The sequence below is a fragment of the Herpailurus yagouaroundi genome, unplaced genomic scaffold, assembly GCF_014898765.1.
Source record: "Herpailurus yagouaroundi ecotype Mexico unplaced genomic scaffold, PumYag 67525, whole genome shotgun sequence".
NCBI lineage: Eukaryota > Metazoa > Chordata > Mammalia > Carnivora > Felidae > Herpailurus > Herpailurus yagouaroundi.
The window spans coordinates 2353805-2372048 of NW_024420331.1; the positions used below are offsets into that span (position 1 = coordinate 2353805).

Consider the following 18244-nt stretch of genomic DNA (forward strand, 5'->3'; position numbering starts at 1 on the left):
TTGGCTATTGGAAATAATGCTGCCGTCAACATGGGGGCACAGATGTCTTTTGGGGGACATGCATTCATCACCACACATGGCTTCAAGCCTACGAAGACACAGATGATCCACAGTACAAGTCCCATAGTCACTGCAGAGGTGAGGCATGAATTCTGCATCTCATTTCAGCTAGGAAGGAATAGCTCTGCTAGAGAATTAACTGTATTGGTGACTCAGTAATCGGTTAACTATACATTTAGTATATATTCAAAAATACTTAGGTGAACTCGTGTCCCCCTAGATTACCACAGCCTATCTTTAAATTGGAAATCTAGAACTTACCACCCTTTCACTTATAGACTGTCCCTTGAAAGACTGAGTGCTGATCGGGGCTGCCCCTTTTGCCTGTCGTGTTCCCGGGACGACATGGAGGGCATAGCTCCCTAGACACAGGGAATTGCTAGGGAATATTCCAGGGAGATATACGAGCCCGGTTCCAACCCCGCCTTGTTCACTAATACTTGCCCTAATGACAGGAGTTTGTTCTTCTGAATAGTGTGAATACTGGAGAGAGAAGACTTAATTTAAAACCTCAGAGAACATCCAAAATGGAGTTCATGTTCCAAATGCATCTCCTGTCAGAGCGGAGAAGTGTTGGCCCCCAGATATGAGCAGGTATGATGTAGGCACACAACCGCTCTGACATCCAGTGGGCTATGACCTCTCCCAGGAGCGGTGGAAGGCTGGACTACATCGATCCTGCATTCAGCCTCGATGGACAGTTTACTGTGGATGAGGTTTTTCTCGAGAAACCGTGTAGGTCTGTCACCGGGGGGAGCCCCTGCCTGTGGCGCGGTGTTACAACACTTTCTCGTAACAACACCTTATCCTACACTCACTCAGTGGCACGTAGGACCAAAAAACTGCCAGCGGTTATTACTTTTCTCAGGAGTTTACCAATGTGACTCACGGATGACAAAACGGCTGCTACCAGGGAGACTACGGTGTCACTTCTGCACAGGTGATTTCTGTCTGGAGAAATGACCGGGAGATGTGAAGTTACTCTTAACATCAAAACCTGTTAACTATCAGCTTTATTTTATTTTAAAATATACAAATATTTTGACACGTAGAAGAGTTGAGAGCTGTCGGATTTTGAAAACACCACACAATACCGACACAACCAAGAAATTCCATGTCACGTGAATCGCTGCAGACTGCCAGTTCCTTCCACTAACCTAACATTACAGATTCAAGGTACATCAAACGGGTTAACACTGGCAATGCTTAAGAGAACAGTAACGTGCTGCTCTAAGCAGAACAGCCAGTTTAGGAATCACGGGCAGAAAAGCATTTCAACGGCAAACTTAAGAGCTCCCTGCAAAAAAACATCTGCACCGAGACAGTGAGTTGATACAAACATTCCGTATCTGGGAAAATAGTCTTCTTGTGAATTCTAACACTCAACAGAATAGGATCCTGTCTTCGAGAGGGACCGTCCTGGCGCGGTGACTTGCACCAAATCTCTAAGGTTCCGGTTAGGCTGACCGGAGGGAGGGCTTCAGGCAGGAGAAGACATGGGACTCGGAGCGGGGAGAACACGTCCAATGTCACGGGCAACGAGACCTGCTTGCGGGAGCGGAGTTCCGTACCAGGATGGCAGTAATCGAAATGGACATATTTAAAAAGTGAAAACACATACACCAATGCAGGCGCATCCTCAAATCATGCGGGTCTCGAAACTATTCTCTGACAAGGCCCAGCCTGAGCAATCCTCACAACCGAGACTTCGTGGAGCTGAGACGCGCCTTAGTTTTGCCGAGCGCGTTCCCAGGGCGCACCTCTGCGTTTTCCTAAGGGTGCGCTCCTAAACCGTACGGATGACGGCACAACCTCCGGAAAAGAATCTTTCTTAAAATCCGAAGGGAGCCCCTTTTTTCCTTACTCTTCCTCATGAACATGTGAGGTTGTTCACTCTTCTAGATTAAATGCACAGGCACTACTGTGGCGAAAGGAAAACCCAAGGGACTGCTTCCCACTGAGGCCAAGTGGGAAGGAAACCTAGAATGATCTGGCATAAACTATGAGGTGAAAACAAAAGAACACGGTGCATGGGACCCTCACTAGGTACACAGTGTCACGACCCACTTGACATTCCCATTACATCACGAGAGCAATTCGGTTTGGGGAAGAGTTTAATGTATCGCTCAGGAAAAAAATAGCTCGTAGTTTCCCATCGCTAACGGAGCGGCGGTTACGAGGTCCAGCGCCACCACGCGACCTTCATCCTGTCCCACACCGCCGAAAAAGAATCCAAAGCGGGCCGGACGTCCAGGATGGTGAACTGGTAGTCCTGGTTAACTTCGCCACCGTCGTAGTAGTCGATGACATACCTGACCTCTGTCCCACAGCGGTTGATGATCCAGTCGTGCCTGTCAAAAGGCAACTCGTACCTGAAACGAAAACATGCTCGTGAGCGTGAAAGCGCTTGCTCTCGGGGTCACACGCCCAACCGGGGAGGTGAGCCTCAGGGGATCGCTCTGCTGCGCTGAAGGGAGACGCTGCTGAAGAGCCGCGATGAGCCCAGCCCAGGTCAGATGACGGCTCGTTTGTCTGCAGAGCAGCAGTCGACAGAAAACAGACCCGGGCCGGGGAGGTCCCAGAAGGCGCTGCAGCAATCCAAGCGTGAGCGGAGTCTGTCTACGCTGGAGGAACAGAGAGGGACGCGGAGCGTTCAGCTGCACAGAGACCACGGGAAGGAGCGAGAGGACAGATCCGAGAACACGGAGGACAAGTGAATTCCGTGCTACGATAATCAGACAGGGGACAAGTCACAAAACCCTAATAAATCTGCCCGCCACCGGGCACACTTGAGGGAGAGAAGAAACCGGCAGCTGAGCACTGACTTTTGCAAGACGGAACTGCAGTCCTGAGGCTGTCTGCTTTAGGTGCCGAGAGAAAGCTGATCCTGACCCGAGGCGTGTAAAATAACATTTGTGCGCCGCCACTCACCCCATCCAGGAACGGATTCTCGCCCTTGGTGAGTACTCTTTTGCTTTACCTCCGAACCGGATCAACGATGGACCACAAGGACACTCCCTAGAAATTCGCCAACAAGAAAAGCCTATTAAAATGTTTTCCCCCCTCTGAGAAATGCGATGTTGCAGTTTTTCAACAACACACGTTTTTCTGTGTGCGTTTTACGTATCACATTTACAGAGTGAGAGAACTTCGAAAACATTTCAGAGAAATATCCCTTTTCGTTAAAAATACTGCTCTTTATTTCGGGGTCAAGTCTGTTCCACTCCTTCCACTTCATTCCAAATATCTGCGCTGTTTCTTTCCAGGAGTGAGGAAACGGACTTTACATTTGGTGGAAAGGGAGACGTTCTTAGGAAAAAGATAAAAGGTTAAGTAGCGCGCATGACACTTCTTTCACATGCTGCAGCTGGGTTTTTTAAGACGAACAGAAGAAAATCCTACTCTTCTTTCATGTGAAACCAGTGAACAAAGCCTTTATGAAGAAAAATGCTGGCTGAATCCCTAGGAACAAACGAAATCAGCGATGGGCCGGCTCTTCACGTCAGGATATACGAGGCCACCTGTCTTGTTAGCTGCTGTCACCCTGAGGACAGGCTTCAGCCTTGGCGGCCCTGATGACGGGGCGGGGGGAGAAAACCAGCGCCAGTGTAACCGAGCCCTACCCGAGGCCCATCCGGGTTCCTGTACTTCCTTTACGAACCATTCGCTAGCATCTCAAGAGGGTCGCCAGCAAAGAAGTAAACTCGACCCAGGCAAGCTTTCTCCTGGAGGCTGTAGCATGTGTCTTTAAAGGGCCAACTTAATTTTGAGGGACCCCGGAAAATGACTAGGAAAGGGGTGAAACTGACAAAGTAGACTTCTCCTGGTCTCTCTCTGCTCCAAAGTCACACTGCAAGTACTTGGCGGGTGGCTTTCATTACAGTGGGCTTTTAGTCACTGCAGACACCTGTGGGTGGCTTCATCGGTGAGCTGGGAACATGGCTCCTGCTGGTCTCGGGTCGCTGAGGGGAGTCCTGGGTGCCCTGCCGTTCCCTCCTCGCACGGACCCCTCCCAGGCCTGGTGTCCAGCAGTGACACCCACGGAGGGCTACTAATGAATCTCAGAGTTCAAATATTTAAAAACTGGGATACCTTAACGAAATCGTTAAGTGGACTTTAGCCAAGAAGTTAATCCCATTTTATCACAAATTTAAAATGTAATCCCCCAATGATGATACAATCTGGCTTTCTGTGCAGACATCCCCCACCCCTATGGTTCTCGAGGTGGACCCTGCAGACCGGCGGCATCTATGTCTTTCTAGAAATGCCAAGTCTGGGCCTCATCCCAGACCTACTGAATTAGAATCCCTGGGGCTAGGGGCCCCGGCTCCCACAGACCTCCGGCCCACCACTGCCGACAAACACGTGACTGCTGCACCTGTTCCCCCGAGGGAAAGGCCCACTGCTGAGACCTCTCCTGAGGTCTGGTCGTGATGGGGGGTTCAGTGATGCTGAGGGAACGGAGCTGCTCTTCTCCTCACCCTTGGGGCACAGCACGGGGCCATCTCCCACCCCATGTGCCTTCCGTGTACTGTGACATTCCTCCCACTGAGAGGCGGGCACCACGGCCCCTTCCCCTGAACCAGGGCAGGCTTGTGATGCTCCGGGACTGCCGAGGCCAGGTCATCAAGGGAGATGTAGCTTCCCTGGAGTTTTCCGGAACACTAGGTCTCGGAACCCAGTCACCATGGCATGAGGAAGCCGAAGCAGCCGGGGGCAGGTGTCCTGGCTGACAGCCGACACCAGTCACCAGGTGAGGAAATGGTCCAGCCTACAGAGGATCCCGGCCCACGGCCGTCAAGCCCATCCCCGATCAGAGCCTGGCTGCGGCCCTAGGCGTTGTGAGCAGAGATGAGCCACCCCTGCTCTGTCCTTTCTGCACTCAGGACCCAATGAATCCACAAGCATAATAAAATGGTTGCCGTTTCACGCAGCTGGGTGGGAGCGGGTCTGTCACACAACTGTCACCGAAACAGACCTACCACCTAAAATGTTGTATTACAACAGCACACTGTTTGAATACAACGTTAAAACTCTAGAAAGCAGAGCCCAAATAAGAAAGATGTTGGAAAAATGTTTTGTTTTTTTTTTTAAGCTCTCAGACATACTTACGCAGCATGAAGGGCTTCCCACTTCAAAATCTCCTTCCAGGCTTGCTCGTTATTCTGATTGTGAATTTTGATGATATTGTACATATCTCTCTGACTAATATCATCATCCTTCCACTTCCACCTAGGAAAGGACATTTGGTAGAACTTGATAACATTACTGATCACACCATAAAATCAACCCACATATTCGTTTCACCAAGTCACCAAAAACCACTTGCACACAGATCAAGGAACCATAAAGTAACACTTTTTCAGTCAGTACCACTGATTAACTTTTTCTAAGTACTTCACATAATAGAATTTTTAAACATCTATTACTGGCTATAAGTTAATCTCGTGTGTCAAGTTGACCGGGCCATGGGGGGGCCCAGATGTTTGGTCAAACATTACTCTGGGTGTGTCTGTGAGAGCATTTTGGAGGAAAATAAGCTTTAAATGGGTAAAACAGAGTGCCCTCCCTAATGTGGGTGGGCCTCATCTGATCAGTTGAAGGTCTAAATAAAAGAATGAGCCTCTTGCAAATAACAGGGAACTTTTCCTGCCTGACTGCCTGAGAGCCGGGATATGGTTTTTTCGGGCCTTTGGACTGGAGTGAAAACAACAGTTCTTGGGTCTCCAGCCTGCCAGCTTTTAGACTCAAACTACACATCAGCTGTCCTGGGTCTCCAGCCTGCTGACTGCAGATCGTGGGACTTCTCAGCCTCCATGATCACGTGAAGTCAATTCCTTACAATAAATCTCTTTACATCTGTAAAGACACACACCCCGATAGTTCTGTTTCTCCAGAGAATCCTGACTGATACACTGGCCTTTGTACTGACGTTCTCGTAGGTCTGAATAATCGGCTGAATGTTATATACTGTCTAGCTTATGAAAATTTACTATATGTTTTGGGGATAAAAACCTCTTTAACATTTCATTCTTAGATGAACTTGATGAGCAAATTTATACCCTAACATGCTCACTCACCCTTTGCGTAACATCGCGTTCCAGAACATCTGTTCAGAAGGATAAACCCACTTTTTGTCTGAATCTGCTCTCGGAATGGATGACTCCTCCCTCACCGTAGACAGCGCAAATGGCTGATCCGGGGCCGGCATCTGGTTGGGTGGCGGCATCTAAACAAGGTGAGCGGGTTTTTAAATGTTGGAAATAGATACAAAGTGGAAACGAACAATACAATCGACGACATTCTGGAAAGCGGTGCATCATCACACATGAGGCACAGGTTCCCTATCAAGCCAGTGACGTCACGATTTCAGACCTGCCAGCTGATTTGGTTGTTCTCAAGAGTTCTAGTTCTAAAGTTGTTTTTCCTTGTTAAGGAGTTCTCACAAACGGTAGGTACACACTGTGGCTACATTTTCTGTCTCTTTCTCCCCAAGGATTAAGAAGTAAAAATGATCACTGTGACTGCAGACATTTCTAAAGCCCTTTCGATGACGGGCTCTTCAAAAACGCCTGTTCTTCTGAGGAAGAGTCTCAGAAGACACATGTAGACCACCGCTTTCTTTTTACATGTTCTTTGCTTTTACGATCCTGCTGATGCTTTCCGTCTTTGGGCTGAACACATTAGAGAGGAGCAACAGACATAAGGGCGGCAACAGTGCTGTGCAAACACTTGCCCTGGACCAGGGGCTCTCGCCCCGGGCACCGCTGCCATTTGGGGCCGGACAACTTTTGGTTACGGGGGTTTGTTCCGAGCACCGTAGGGTATGTGGCAACCTCCCTGGTCTCTACCCAACAGTACCCCTCCTCCCGAGTCGTGACAACCAGGGTCCTCCCGAGGGCACACATCAAGCCAGGCTGAGAACCCCTGGCACGGAACTTTTTCTGTGTTGGAAGTATGCGGGATTTTCGAGCAGATCCGCATTTATTATTAAGTCACAACGTGGCCCCTGGTTAGAGTGATGTGCACGGTCACCACAGTGGGTTTAAGGACGCGCATCAGAGGCAGGTGGGATTCAGTCTGGGATCTGCCACATGCTGGCTGAGCGATGCGGGCCAAACCGCACGCTTGATCATTCTCAGTGGCTTCCGCTCTAAAAACGGGGACGCTGACACTACTGGCTGCACAGGGTGGTTATGAGAATTACTCAAAAGCGTGTATGGTGCTTAGCGTGAGGGCTACGGATGCGACTAAAAGGAACGCCGGCTGTTATTAACACTCTTACTACGTGTAACGATCCCATGGGGTAAGAGTCTAGGTTTGTGGGATTCCAAAAGGCCCATGTGCTGAACCACTAGGCTGTTCTCTAACAGCAGTACTGTTCCCTAGTAACTACTGTTACCTGGAACAGTAGTCTAACGAGGGCACTTTTAGAAATGTCAGGAGACACATTAGATTGTCACGACCGAGTAAAGAGGGTCCCACTGGCAACTGGTGGGTAAAGACTAGGGAAGCCGCTAAATATCCTATGGGGCACAGGACAGCCCCCACCGCAAGAAACCCACCAGCCTCAATGTCAACGGTGCTAAGGCAGAGAAGCCCTGATCTTGTCCACTTTCCTCCTCAACACAGCAGTGTCCTTAGAGTTTGGCAGGGTCATTACTGAGTGCTGAGGCTGAATGTCTGTGTCCCTCCAAATTGACTGAAGCTGCTGGCACCTTCCAAGAGGACTTCTCAACCTCTGGAACTGTGAGAATAAATGTCTGTACAAGCCACCTAGTTGCTGGTATTGTTACATACATAACATACACAACGTACACACACACGAACACACACACATATATATCACAACCCTTCTCTTCCAGACTAAGTATTTCTAGTTCCTTCAAACGTTGGCCAAGATTTCTAAATACTTTTGGTAACCATGGCCTTCTAAGAACCCTGTTCTGGCCTTCTAAACTACAGATCTGTCTGTCTCTCCATTAAAATGGGATTCCAAACAGGAAGCCCCCACCTCCCGCACTATCGCAAAATGTAGTGAGGCCGTGCTAGTCTTAGCCTTGCTTTGTCACGCCATCCCACTGGTGGCTGCCACGGGACGCTGTACCACACCAGTGACTCTCACGCAGGCTGGCACCCAGCTGGGCCGGAAAAAGTGCCCTCATCAGCCTCACGCCTCTGAGGTTTCCCAAGACCAGAAACACCTTTACCAATCCTAACTGCACTCCTCATGGGACTTCCTGCCTTCCACTTATCCCCAAAGGAACTATTCCTGTGGTATGGCTTCTTTCCAGTCAACCTACTCTGGCACTTGGTGGTCATGGTTTTCTTTTTCAGGCACCCTCTGAAACGATACTTAGAAATGCCTTCTAGATTTTCAGTGTGGATGGAATATGAGACTTCTGTATCTTAAGAGGAAGAGAGAATCAATCCTAGCAGCCAGCGATTTGTCCTGGGAGTCCACAAAGGCATCTCTGTATGACAAGTTGTGGGGAGGGGGGCCGAACGTGAATTACCAGGTTAGAAGGGTCCAGGTCCTCCTTACTGCCGGCCACGGCGCCGGTGACAGGGCACTCCACGTACTCATATGCACGGTCCTGGTGGGTGGGCACAGAGCTCGTTTTGTTCTCACAAGTTGGCTCAGGTGGCTCCGCACTCACTGGACAGCCTGAAGTAAACGAAGTGTAAAAACAGTGTGACCACAAAGGCAGGACATCTAGCTCTCTCAATCTGGGCCCTAAAGAGCTAGATTTCTGACCTGGGATCACCATCAAAGGGGGAATAACTTGGAAGGGTACTGAAAAGGTGTTACCTTGTGGTAACGCTGTTACCATACTGTTTCAAGCTGCCAAGAGCTAAGCTAGCTAACATTCTAAGATCCTAAAGACCAGGAGAAGGTTCTAGATACTTATTCTCCCCTTGAAAGAGAAATGGGTACTCACTCCCTTATTGTGCCATGCCCTCAGCACAACTATACAAAAAAAAAAAAAAAATCTCAACACTTGCAAAGGAACATATCGTTTGTTCCATGGTTTTAGTAATGGGCTAGAAGGTACCTGCTTGGGCTCCCAGCAGCGAGCTGTTGCAGAGGAACCTAAGCGGGGGGGTCGGCCACGTTTTACCAAATCTCCCTTTCTATTCACAAGTTCCAGAAAAGGCCCAGCCCCGATCAGGACACCAGAGGCCCGGCTTCCTGATACCTTCTCTCAGGTACTGAACACAGGAGATGAAAATGAACAAAGGAGCCCTCAAAAAGGCTCCTGGAGAAAAGTCTGAATGCCACTCTGCTTGTGTTTGCTCTAGGATGGAAACAAGGCACAGAAAACTACTCCTTGGCCAAGGTTCTATTCCTCATGGGTAGATAGCAAACATTTAGCAACAAAAGGCATATATTAAAGAAAACGGTCCACGATCCGCAAAGGACCCAGATGCCACTTCAAAGGGAAGGTCTGAACCTATAAGAGCAGCAGTGAGAAGGGCAGTTGATGCCCAAGGTTCCAGGGTGCTAATGGAAGCAAGTGTGGGGACTGAGAAGCTGGTCTTAGACTCAGGAGAGGCGCAGGCACCAGGAGAGCCATGGCCCGGGAAGACAGCTGCCCGAGTAAGGAAGCCCTGTGTCAGGAAGCAGGAGTAACACCAAGAATACTCTGGATGACCTACACACCAAAGACAAGTTTCCTTTCACTTCCTGTCCTCCGATTCTCCTCCCAGACCCTCATTCTCACTAGGACCTTGTATAGCTGTCCAGTCGAGGGCTGAACAGAGACTTGCTATACTGCCTTTCCTCTCTACCATTCAAAGTGCCAATCTTTTCTGGGTCACTGATCCCAGCTGGCTGTTAGAAAATACCAGTAGCCCCTTTAGTCACCTACAAATACCCGCATTCTTTACTAATGCAAACAAATCAGGCCGACAGCTCTTTTGGATACACGGTAAATGAAATCAAAGCCTGTTTAGGGCTCTATGATCTGCCCCAGGTCACGGAGTTTCTGCTGGCTCTGCCGCTTATTAGCTGTGAGACTTCTAAGTTTCCTAAACCATAAAATAGGGAGAAAACCTACCACACAGGATTATGAAGATGAGAATGTGAACTCCATTAGGCAGAAGTTTTTTGTGTTCTGTATGTTGCTGTTCTCTCAGTGCAAAAACAAACAAAACCCACCAGTGCTTGGCGAAGAGTGGGCGGTGGGTAAATTCTTGCTGACTGACCAAGGCAACGAAAGACTACAAGGCAAGCAAGCGTTTTTCAGGCCACACGTTTATAGACACAGTGCTCTTCCAGGGTTTCTCCATATAAGAAGAATGGAGACAGATGCAGACGAAGCAGGTGTTTTCTAACAGCCAGCTGGGATCAGTGACCCAGAAAAGATTGACACTTTGAACGGCAGAGGGGAAAGGCAGTATAGCACTCTTGACATGCGGGGCCAGGTGATTCTTTGTTGCAGGCGTGTGCTGTGCACTCCAGGGTGTTTAGCGGGGCTCCTGCCTTCTACTCACTACATGCACCACGTCCTTTCAGTTTTGACAAACCAAAATGCTTCCAGACACCGCCACATGTCCCCTGGGGGGGTGGAGGGGTGGCCACCCAGGCTGAGAACCGCCGATGGCAAACTTTGGGGGTAAGAGCTAAGGTATGGAGCAATCACTTCACTCTCACGCACTATCCTAATCCTTTTGGGAATTCCCTTTTGTTTTTGTTTTCTAGACAAAGGGTCGATTACCTTTCATTTTCCCTTCATGCATGGGGCATCCTGAAGGCGGGGATGCTGTCTGATGATCAGAAGCATTTGAGGTCTGAACTGCAACAGCAGGGGTAGACGCAGACAAACCCATGGTTGGAACCGCGAGGCCGAATCCAAACGATTCTAAACTCACACGTGCCAAAAAGCAAAGAAACCGATTAATGCTGATGCCTGGCCTCTGACCACTCCCTAGGTATTCTTAATCTGCCCAACCCTTGTTCCTCCCCCTTGTCATCCTGTTGTAAACCTACAGGGCAGGGTATCCACTTTGAGGGATAGCTTTAATACATTAACCCCTTTAGGAAATACTAGTGCGAAATCTACACCACACCACTCTTTAGACGCACGTTTCTAAGATGTCCGGATTTTGGGGGTGAGGTGAGGGCGCCCCTGAGAAACTACACCACAGAGAGGGGGGTGTAGGTCTAGGGAGCAGGGGGTCCTCAAAGTGGTGATCCAGATGGGAGAGAGGGCAGCCCGGACCAGAACCCCAGACCCGGGCTTAACCAAGGACTGGGAATGAGGGAAGGGTACGGGGCAGAAAAGGGATTCGAGGAGGAAGGAAAGGACCGCTGACGGGAGGACGCGGCCAAAAGCTTCTTCACGCGGTCCCTGCGTGTCACACCTGGGACCCCCGTCCCGGGACCCCAAAACCCACCGGCCTCGGCCAGCCTGCCCCTCCGCACCTGACTCCAGTCCCGGGCCGCTCCGAGGAGCCGGCCCCGCCTCTAACCGCTAGCCCGCCACCGCCGCCTTCTCCTCTCTCGGTCACCGTTGCCTTCGCGGTCACCGCTGGCGTTCGAGCGCACCGCTACTTCCTTTTCCGAAGGCGGGACTTCCGGGCGCGCGGGAGGCGGGGCGCGGGCTGAGGAGGAACGGCTTCCGTCGATCACGGAGGAGCGGACCCCGCCCCTTCCCGCCTCGACCTATAAGCGCGAGGGCCGCTCCCTGGCCCCGCCCCTCCTAAGCAGCGCGGGCCGGGAGAGTTCTGGCTGGGCCAGAGACTTCCCTAGGGTGAGGTTGCCCATGGCTCCTTTAAGCCGCAGAGGGGTTGCTTTGGAGGAGTTAGTTTTAAAATTTCCGGCTTTTAAATTGTATCCCGTCAGTTTGAATTATAGTAATGACTCAAGTAGCATCAGTGGGTGGCCGACTCCGGAGATCCCAAAATGAACAAATCAAGGTTCCAGCTCCCAAGGCCTTCTTAACTGGGTGTGTGGACTTGAAGGTCTGTATTTTCACTTACCTCTAAGAGAAAATTTAGTATTTTTTTTCCATCAGGAATGCAGGCAACAAATCCTAGTAGCGTTAGCTGTATGTGCGCTAATAGAAATCACAGAGAAATTATGTCCTAAATAACGGGGGTTTCTGTCTTAAAATACTATTCATCGCTACTTTGAAATTAAGATCATTTTATCTTGTTACTTAAAAAGTGCTAATAAGAAGCATCTGTCTATCCGTGTCACCCCGCCTTCAGGGCGGGGCAGGCCATCTCCTGGGTGCTGGGGGTGTTAGCAGCTGCAGCCACTAGGCTGGGTCTCTCTCCAGCAACAGCCCTGGGCCAAAAAGAGCTGAGCTGCCTCGGGCAAAAATCACATCCCCTCCCTTGGGGATGGGCTGCAGCCTTTGAGTGGTGTCTGCAAGGGTCCGGGAGGCCCAGGCCCTAGCCTCAAGGGGAATAACTTGGAAGGGCCATCCCAGCTTCAGTGGCTGAGGTTTCCATTGTGGCTGCCTCGCATTCAACTTCTCCCCCTTTGCCCAGACCTTCTGTCACTCTCTCACTGCGGGTTGCGAGAGCATTCCTAGCCCAAATCTTGGAGTCTCAGCTGTTTTAATCAGCTTCGTTATTATTATTATTTGGATTTGGTGAGGTCAACAGATCAGGAAACAAGTGCCATTGAAAATATAGTTTATTATACTCAGACAGAGACTCCGAGAGAGGGAGTACATATCACACCGGGGGTGCCACACGTGTGCGCACTTAGAGTCTTTCTTGAGCCAGAGGGAGAGGGGGGAACTGGGGGGGAGAAGCCTTTATTATGGTGTTCATGGGAAGAAATAGGTGAGGTGGGGTAAGCAGATTCAGGACTGGTTGATTTGAATAATCTCAGCGAGTTGGAGCACAGGGCTGGGTGGGACCTGGCCCTGGGCTGATGGGGGCGGGTGTCTGGTGGCTAGGAGTATGGGAGCCCAATGACACTTGGTCGGCAGGTGTGGACTTAGCTGCTCAAGAAGGAGGGCTGACCAGCCTCTAGCTGGGGCTTCAAAACTGGCTCAAGACAGCATATTAAAAACTATATTATATCCGTGCATATTTCCTGGGGAGCCAGATCTTTAGCAATCAAAATCTGTTTTTCTAAAATCTGACGGTAACTATATTCCACTATCGTTGATTTCTTTAATGTCTTGTAGTTTGTTTTATGCACGTGAGAATATTATTCTGCGAAAATACTCATAGACTTCACAGTCCAAAGGGGCATACTGGCACCACAAGGCCAAAAACCCCTGGTAATGGGAGAGACGGGCACACAAATAACCATATTTACGTGTCAGTACGTGTATGCTCCGACTGGTGGAGGAAGAGGGAAGAAGTGACCGTTAAAGGGTGATGTGCCGGAAGTGCTTACGAAGGAAAGTAACAAGGATGCTTTATAGACAAGGAGCTACCAAACAGGGCATTAAGGAGAGCTGTAGGTGGGTGGAGAGACTGGGGGGACACTTTCAACCGCAGCGCCCACTCTCCCCAGGCAAAGACTTACTGCTCTTTAGCTGTTTCTTCTAGTTTTCCGTCCATGTTCCAGACAACATGCCGACACACACACACACACACGGGTCCCTCCCCTATGCCAATAGTTATGTGGTTTGGGATACGTCACAGTTTCGTATTTACATTATTGTGACTATGGAAATATTTGTTATGACCAAAGATGATTTTTTTTCCTTGTACTTTTTCAATGGAATTCACTCCTTGCCTCCCCGCCCCGTTGTCTTTTTTGATTTTTAGGTTATCCCTAAGTTTCTTGTCTGCATTGTAAATCTCCTCTCAGTGCATTTAAATATATCAACTCATGCATGTTTCCTTTTTCCTCTTGGAGATAAGGGAAATATCTCACAGATAAGCGCCTCACTGCAGCCGCAGCTGCTCAATTCTAAACTGGAAATGACTTCTGCCCCCCCCTTCGTCTTCTTGGGATTTTCTTTGTGCCCTTTCTTATCCTTTGCTGGACCTCGGGCTCTTGGATACCATGTATCCTTCTTGGCATTGTTTTGGGAGCACATCGGTTTTCGAGGTCTTGAAAATCAGAAACTGTTTTACCCTTCCCATTGATTGGTAGTTTGGAAATACAATGCCAGGTTTGGAAGCATTTCTCTCAGAACTGTTAAGCGGTTACTTCATTGTCTTTTAGTTTCCCTGGTTGAGGTTGAAAAGTCAAATGTCATTTCTTTTCTTTCCGTCGACATTATTTTTAACTTTCTTTCTTCCAGTGGCTGGAAAAGATGTGCCTTGATATAGACCTCTTTGCTTTCACTGGCTTGGCACTTGATGGGACCATTCATTCTGGAAACCTATAACCTTCACATTGGGGATATTTTCTCGGATGATTAATTTTCTTTTAACTTTGCTCCACTCTTACTCTCTTCATCCTTTCTTTGAAGGAACCTCTGTCACTTGTATGTTGGATTCCTAGCTGGCACTCTCATTTTCTTATGTTATCCTATCACTTTTTCGTCTTGTTTTATTTTTTATAAGGCTTAAAATTTTGTCCAACCGTAAATTCTAGTTTATTTCTGTTCCCATGTTTGAAATGTCCAAGACGTGTGTGCACATGTGTGTATATGTGTGTGCTTTTGTGTGCGTATGTACAAGCATGTGTGTGAGTATATATGTGTGTGTATGTGCCTGTGTGTGTACGTCCGCCTCTACAAGGCAGCGCCTGTGGGTTTGCCAATCCATGGTAATGTGATATGAACTCCTGCTGTCAGACCCAAGGGTTTAGCAGAGAGGAAAAACTGAAGCTCTTTGGAAATTACAAACAATTTATGACTGGTTGTAGTAAACTAAATCTCCTTTCCAAACCTACAGTTGCTTATGTTTACAAAGTGTTGCTTTCATAGTTCTTAGAGCTCCCACAGTTCTCTGTCTTGTGCCCGATTCTCCTTTTTCCCCATAATTCCCTGATTCCTTTATAATTCTTCATCTCTCCCACAATTCTCTGCTCTCCCTGATTCTCTGCCCTCTCATAATCTTCCTCCTTTTCACAATTCCCCAGTTTGTCCACAATTCCCTCTGCAACAATTCTGCCCTTTCCCAGAATTCCCCGTCTTCCATGTCTCCCACAATTTTTTATGATCTCCCACAGTTTCCCGTCTCACACAATTCTCTGTTGTTTCCCGGAATTCTCTCTTTATTCCATAACTCCCTGTCTTGCCCACAATTTTTGTGGCAGGTTTTTAAAAAAATTTTTTTAATTGCGATATAATTGACAGATAATGTTATATTAGTTTCAGGTGTACAACATAGCGATTGGATATATGTAAATACTGTGAAATGTTCACCACAGTAAGTCTAGCTAACATCCATCACCACACAGTTATAAACTTTTTTTTGCTTCTGATGAGAACTTCTGAGATCTTTCTTAGCAACTTCAAGTATACAAGACAGTATTGTTAACAGTAGTCACCATGCTGTACATTATATCCCCAGCACTTCATTTATTTTATAACTACAAGTTCATCCCTTTCGACCATTTTGGTCTGTTTCATCCCATCCCCACATCCAGTCTCTGGCAACCACCAAACTGTTCCATCTATGAGTTTTTTATTTGTAGCTTTCACATATAAGTGGGATCATACAGTATTTGTATTTCTCTGTCGGACTTATTTCACTCTGCAAAATGCCCTTAAGGTTTATCCACGTTGTCACAAATTGCAGGATTGCCTTCTTTTACATGGCTGAATAGTATTACAGTGCATGTGTGTATGTGTGTGTCATATTTTTTTTGCCCATTTGTCCATTGATGGATGCCTGGGTTGCTGTCATGTTTTAGCTATTGTAAATAATGCTGCAGTGAACAGAGGAGTGCATGTATCTTTTTGAGTAAGTCATTTCCTTTGGATAAATACACATCGGAATTGCTGGATCATAGGGAAGTTCTATTTTGAATTTTCTGAGACACCCCCATAATGTTTTCCATAGTGGCTATGTTAGTTTACATTCAGCAGTTCACAAGGGTCCTCTTTTCTCCACATCCAACATGTTATCTCTGGTTTTTTTTGAGAGTAATCTTTTCAATAGATAGATGTGAAGTGAAATCTCACGGGTCGATTTGCATTTCCCTGATGATCACTGATGTTCATCACCTTTTCTGGTACCTGTTGACCATCTGTATGTCTTTAAGAAAGTGTCTATTCAGTTCTTCTGCCCAGTTTTTCATCGGATTTTTTTTTCCTATTGAGTCGTATGAGTGCTTTATATATTTTGGCTGTTACCACCTTATCAGATACATGATTCACAAATATTTCTCCCATTTGGTAGGTTGCCTTTGTATTTTGTTGATGTTTTCCTTTGCTGCGCAGAAGCTGTTTAGTTTGATGTTCATTGTTACTTGTTTATTTTTACTTTTGTTGCTTTTGCTTTATGGCGTCAAATCAAAAACATTATCTCCAAGACTGACGTCGAGGAGCTTACTGCCTATGTTTTCTCCTAGGAGTTTTATGATTTCAGGTCTTATGTTCATTTTGAGTTAATTTTTGTGTATGATGTAAGAAAGTGGTCCAGTTTCATTCTTTTGCATGTGGCTGTCCAGTATTCCCAGGACCATTTACTGAAAAGACGGTCTTTTCCCTTAGTCTTAGCTCCTTTGTCATAACTCAATTGACCATGTATGCATGGGTTTATTTCTGCGGTCTCGATGCTGTTCTATTTTTCTAGATGTCTGTCTTTATGCCGGTACATACTGTTTTGATTACTATAGCTTTGTAACGTAGTTTGGGATCAGAAGGTATAATGCCCCCAGCTTTGTTCTTTCTCAAGATCGCTTTGGCTATTCAAGATCTTTTGTGGATCCATACACATTTTAGGAGTGTTTGTTCTATTTCTGTGAAAAATGCCAGTAGAATTTTGGTAGGGATTGCATTTAGTCTGTAGAATGCTTTGGGTAGTATGGACCTTTCAACAATATTGATTCTTCCAATCCATGAGTGTGGAATATCTTTCCATTTATTTGTGTCCTCTTCTATGTCTTTCATTAATATCGTATAGTTTTTAATATACAGGTCTTTCACCATTTTGGTTGAATTTATTCCTAGATATTTTATTCTTCTTGATGCAATTGTAAATGAATTATTTTCTTACTTTCTCTCACTGATAGTTCATTATTAGTGTATGGAAATGAAATTGATTTCCCTACAATTTCCTGTCTCAAGCACAATTCTCTATTCTTTCCCACAATTTTCTGTTCTCTCCCACAATTCCACATCTCTCCAACAATTCTCTTATTCCCAGAATTGCCCTTTTATTCCACATTTCTATTTTTTTCTCCACAATGATAATTCTCTGCCACAATTCTCCATCTCTCCTACAATTCTCTCCCTCTCATAATTCCATGTGTCTCCCAAAATCCTCTATCACATCCACAATTCCCTATTGCTTTCCACGATTCCCCATTCTTTCACAGAATTCCCCTTGTTTCCTATAATTCCCCATTCTTTCCAACAATTCTTTTTTCCTCAATTTCCTCTTGTCTCCCACAATTCTGTTTTCCCCACAATTCTCCCTTTCCTGCCTCACTTCCTTGTGACTCCCACATTTCCCTGTCGCTCCAACAATTCCCTTTTGCCCCACATTCCCTGTTCTTTCCTAAAATTCCCTCTCTCAAGTACAATTCTGTTCTTCCCAACAATTCCCTCTCAAGCACAATTCTTTATTCTCTCCCACAGTTGTCTTATTTCCTGTAATTGTTTCTCTCACAATTCCCTTAATTTCCTACATTCTTTAGTCTCTTACCCAATACACCATTATCTCTCACAATTCTCTTTTCCCATAATACTCTCTTTTCTCCCATAATTCTTGTTCTCACAATTATCTTTTTTTCTTCTTACAATTCTCTGTTCTCTCCCACAATTCCCCTTATCTCCCACAGTTCTCTGTTCTGTCCCACAATTCCTTTGGCCCCCGACAATTCTCTGTTCTCTTCCACAATTCTCTGCATTTCCCACTATCCTCTATTCTCTCCCACAATTCCCCTCCTTTTCCACCATTCTCTGTTACTTCCCACAATTCCCTGTTGTCTCCCACAATTCCTCTCATTTCCCACCATCCTCTGTTCCCTCCCACAATTCCTTTGGTCTCCCACAATTCCCTGTTCTCTCTCACATTTTCCCTCATATCCCACCATCCTCTGTTCTCTCCCACAATTCCTCTGGTCCCCCACAATTCCCTGTTC

General features: G+C 47.1%; 2 protein-coding genes across 4 annotated transcripts in view; one reads left to right on the forward strand and one right to left on the reverse strand.

Moving 5' to 3' along the window:
* Window positions 1-1055: 1055 nt before the first annotated feature.
* HCCS (holocytochrome c synthase) lies at window positions 1056-11619 on the reverse strand. Its single transcript, XM_040467594.1, has 7 exons — window positions 11489-11619; window positions 10782-10925; window positions 8577-8728; window positions 6141-6289; window positions 5173-5292; window positions 2992-3078; window positions 1056-2432 (listed from the first exon to the last, which is right to left on the reverse strand). Exons 2-7 carry the CDS (start codon window positions 10891-10893, stop codon window positions 2234-2236), a joined length of 819 nt encoding a protein of 272 aa, XP_040323528.1. The 5' UTR covers window positions 10894-10925; window positions 11489-11619; the 3' UTR covers window positions 1056-2233.
* A 190-nt stretch (window positions 11620-11809) lies between these two features.
* The window catches only part of MID1 (midline 1), a 590830-nt gene continuing 584395 nt past the window's right edge, over window positions 11810-18244 (forward strand). For all 3 annotated transcript variants that reach the window (XM_040467620.1, XM_040467625.1, XM_040467627.1), the window contains exon 1: window positions 11810-12027. The gene's annotated coding sequence lies outside the window, so the exon portion shown is untranslated. The remainder of the gene's footprint in view (window positions 12028-18244) is intronic.

Coding starts and splice junctions, on each gene's coding strand:
- HCCS (XM_040467594.1), bottom strand. CDS start 10,893: ATGGGTTTGTCTGCGTCTACCCCTGCTGTTGCAGTTCAGACCTCAAAT. Junction 6,290..8,576: donor ACCTGGACCCTTCTAACCTG/GTAATTCACGTT, acceptor CACCTTGTTTAG/ATGCCGCCACCCAACCAGAT. Junction 5,293..6,140: donor AACGCGATGTTACGCAAAGG/GTGAGTGAGCAT, acceptor GTCCTTTCCTAG/GTGGAAGTGGAAGGATGATG.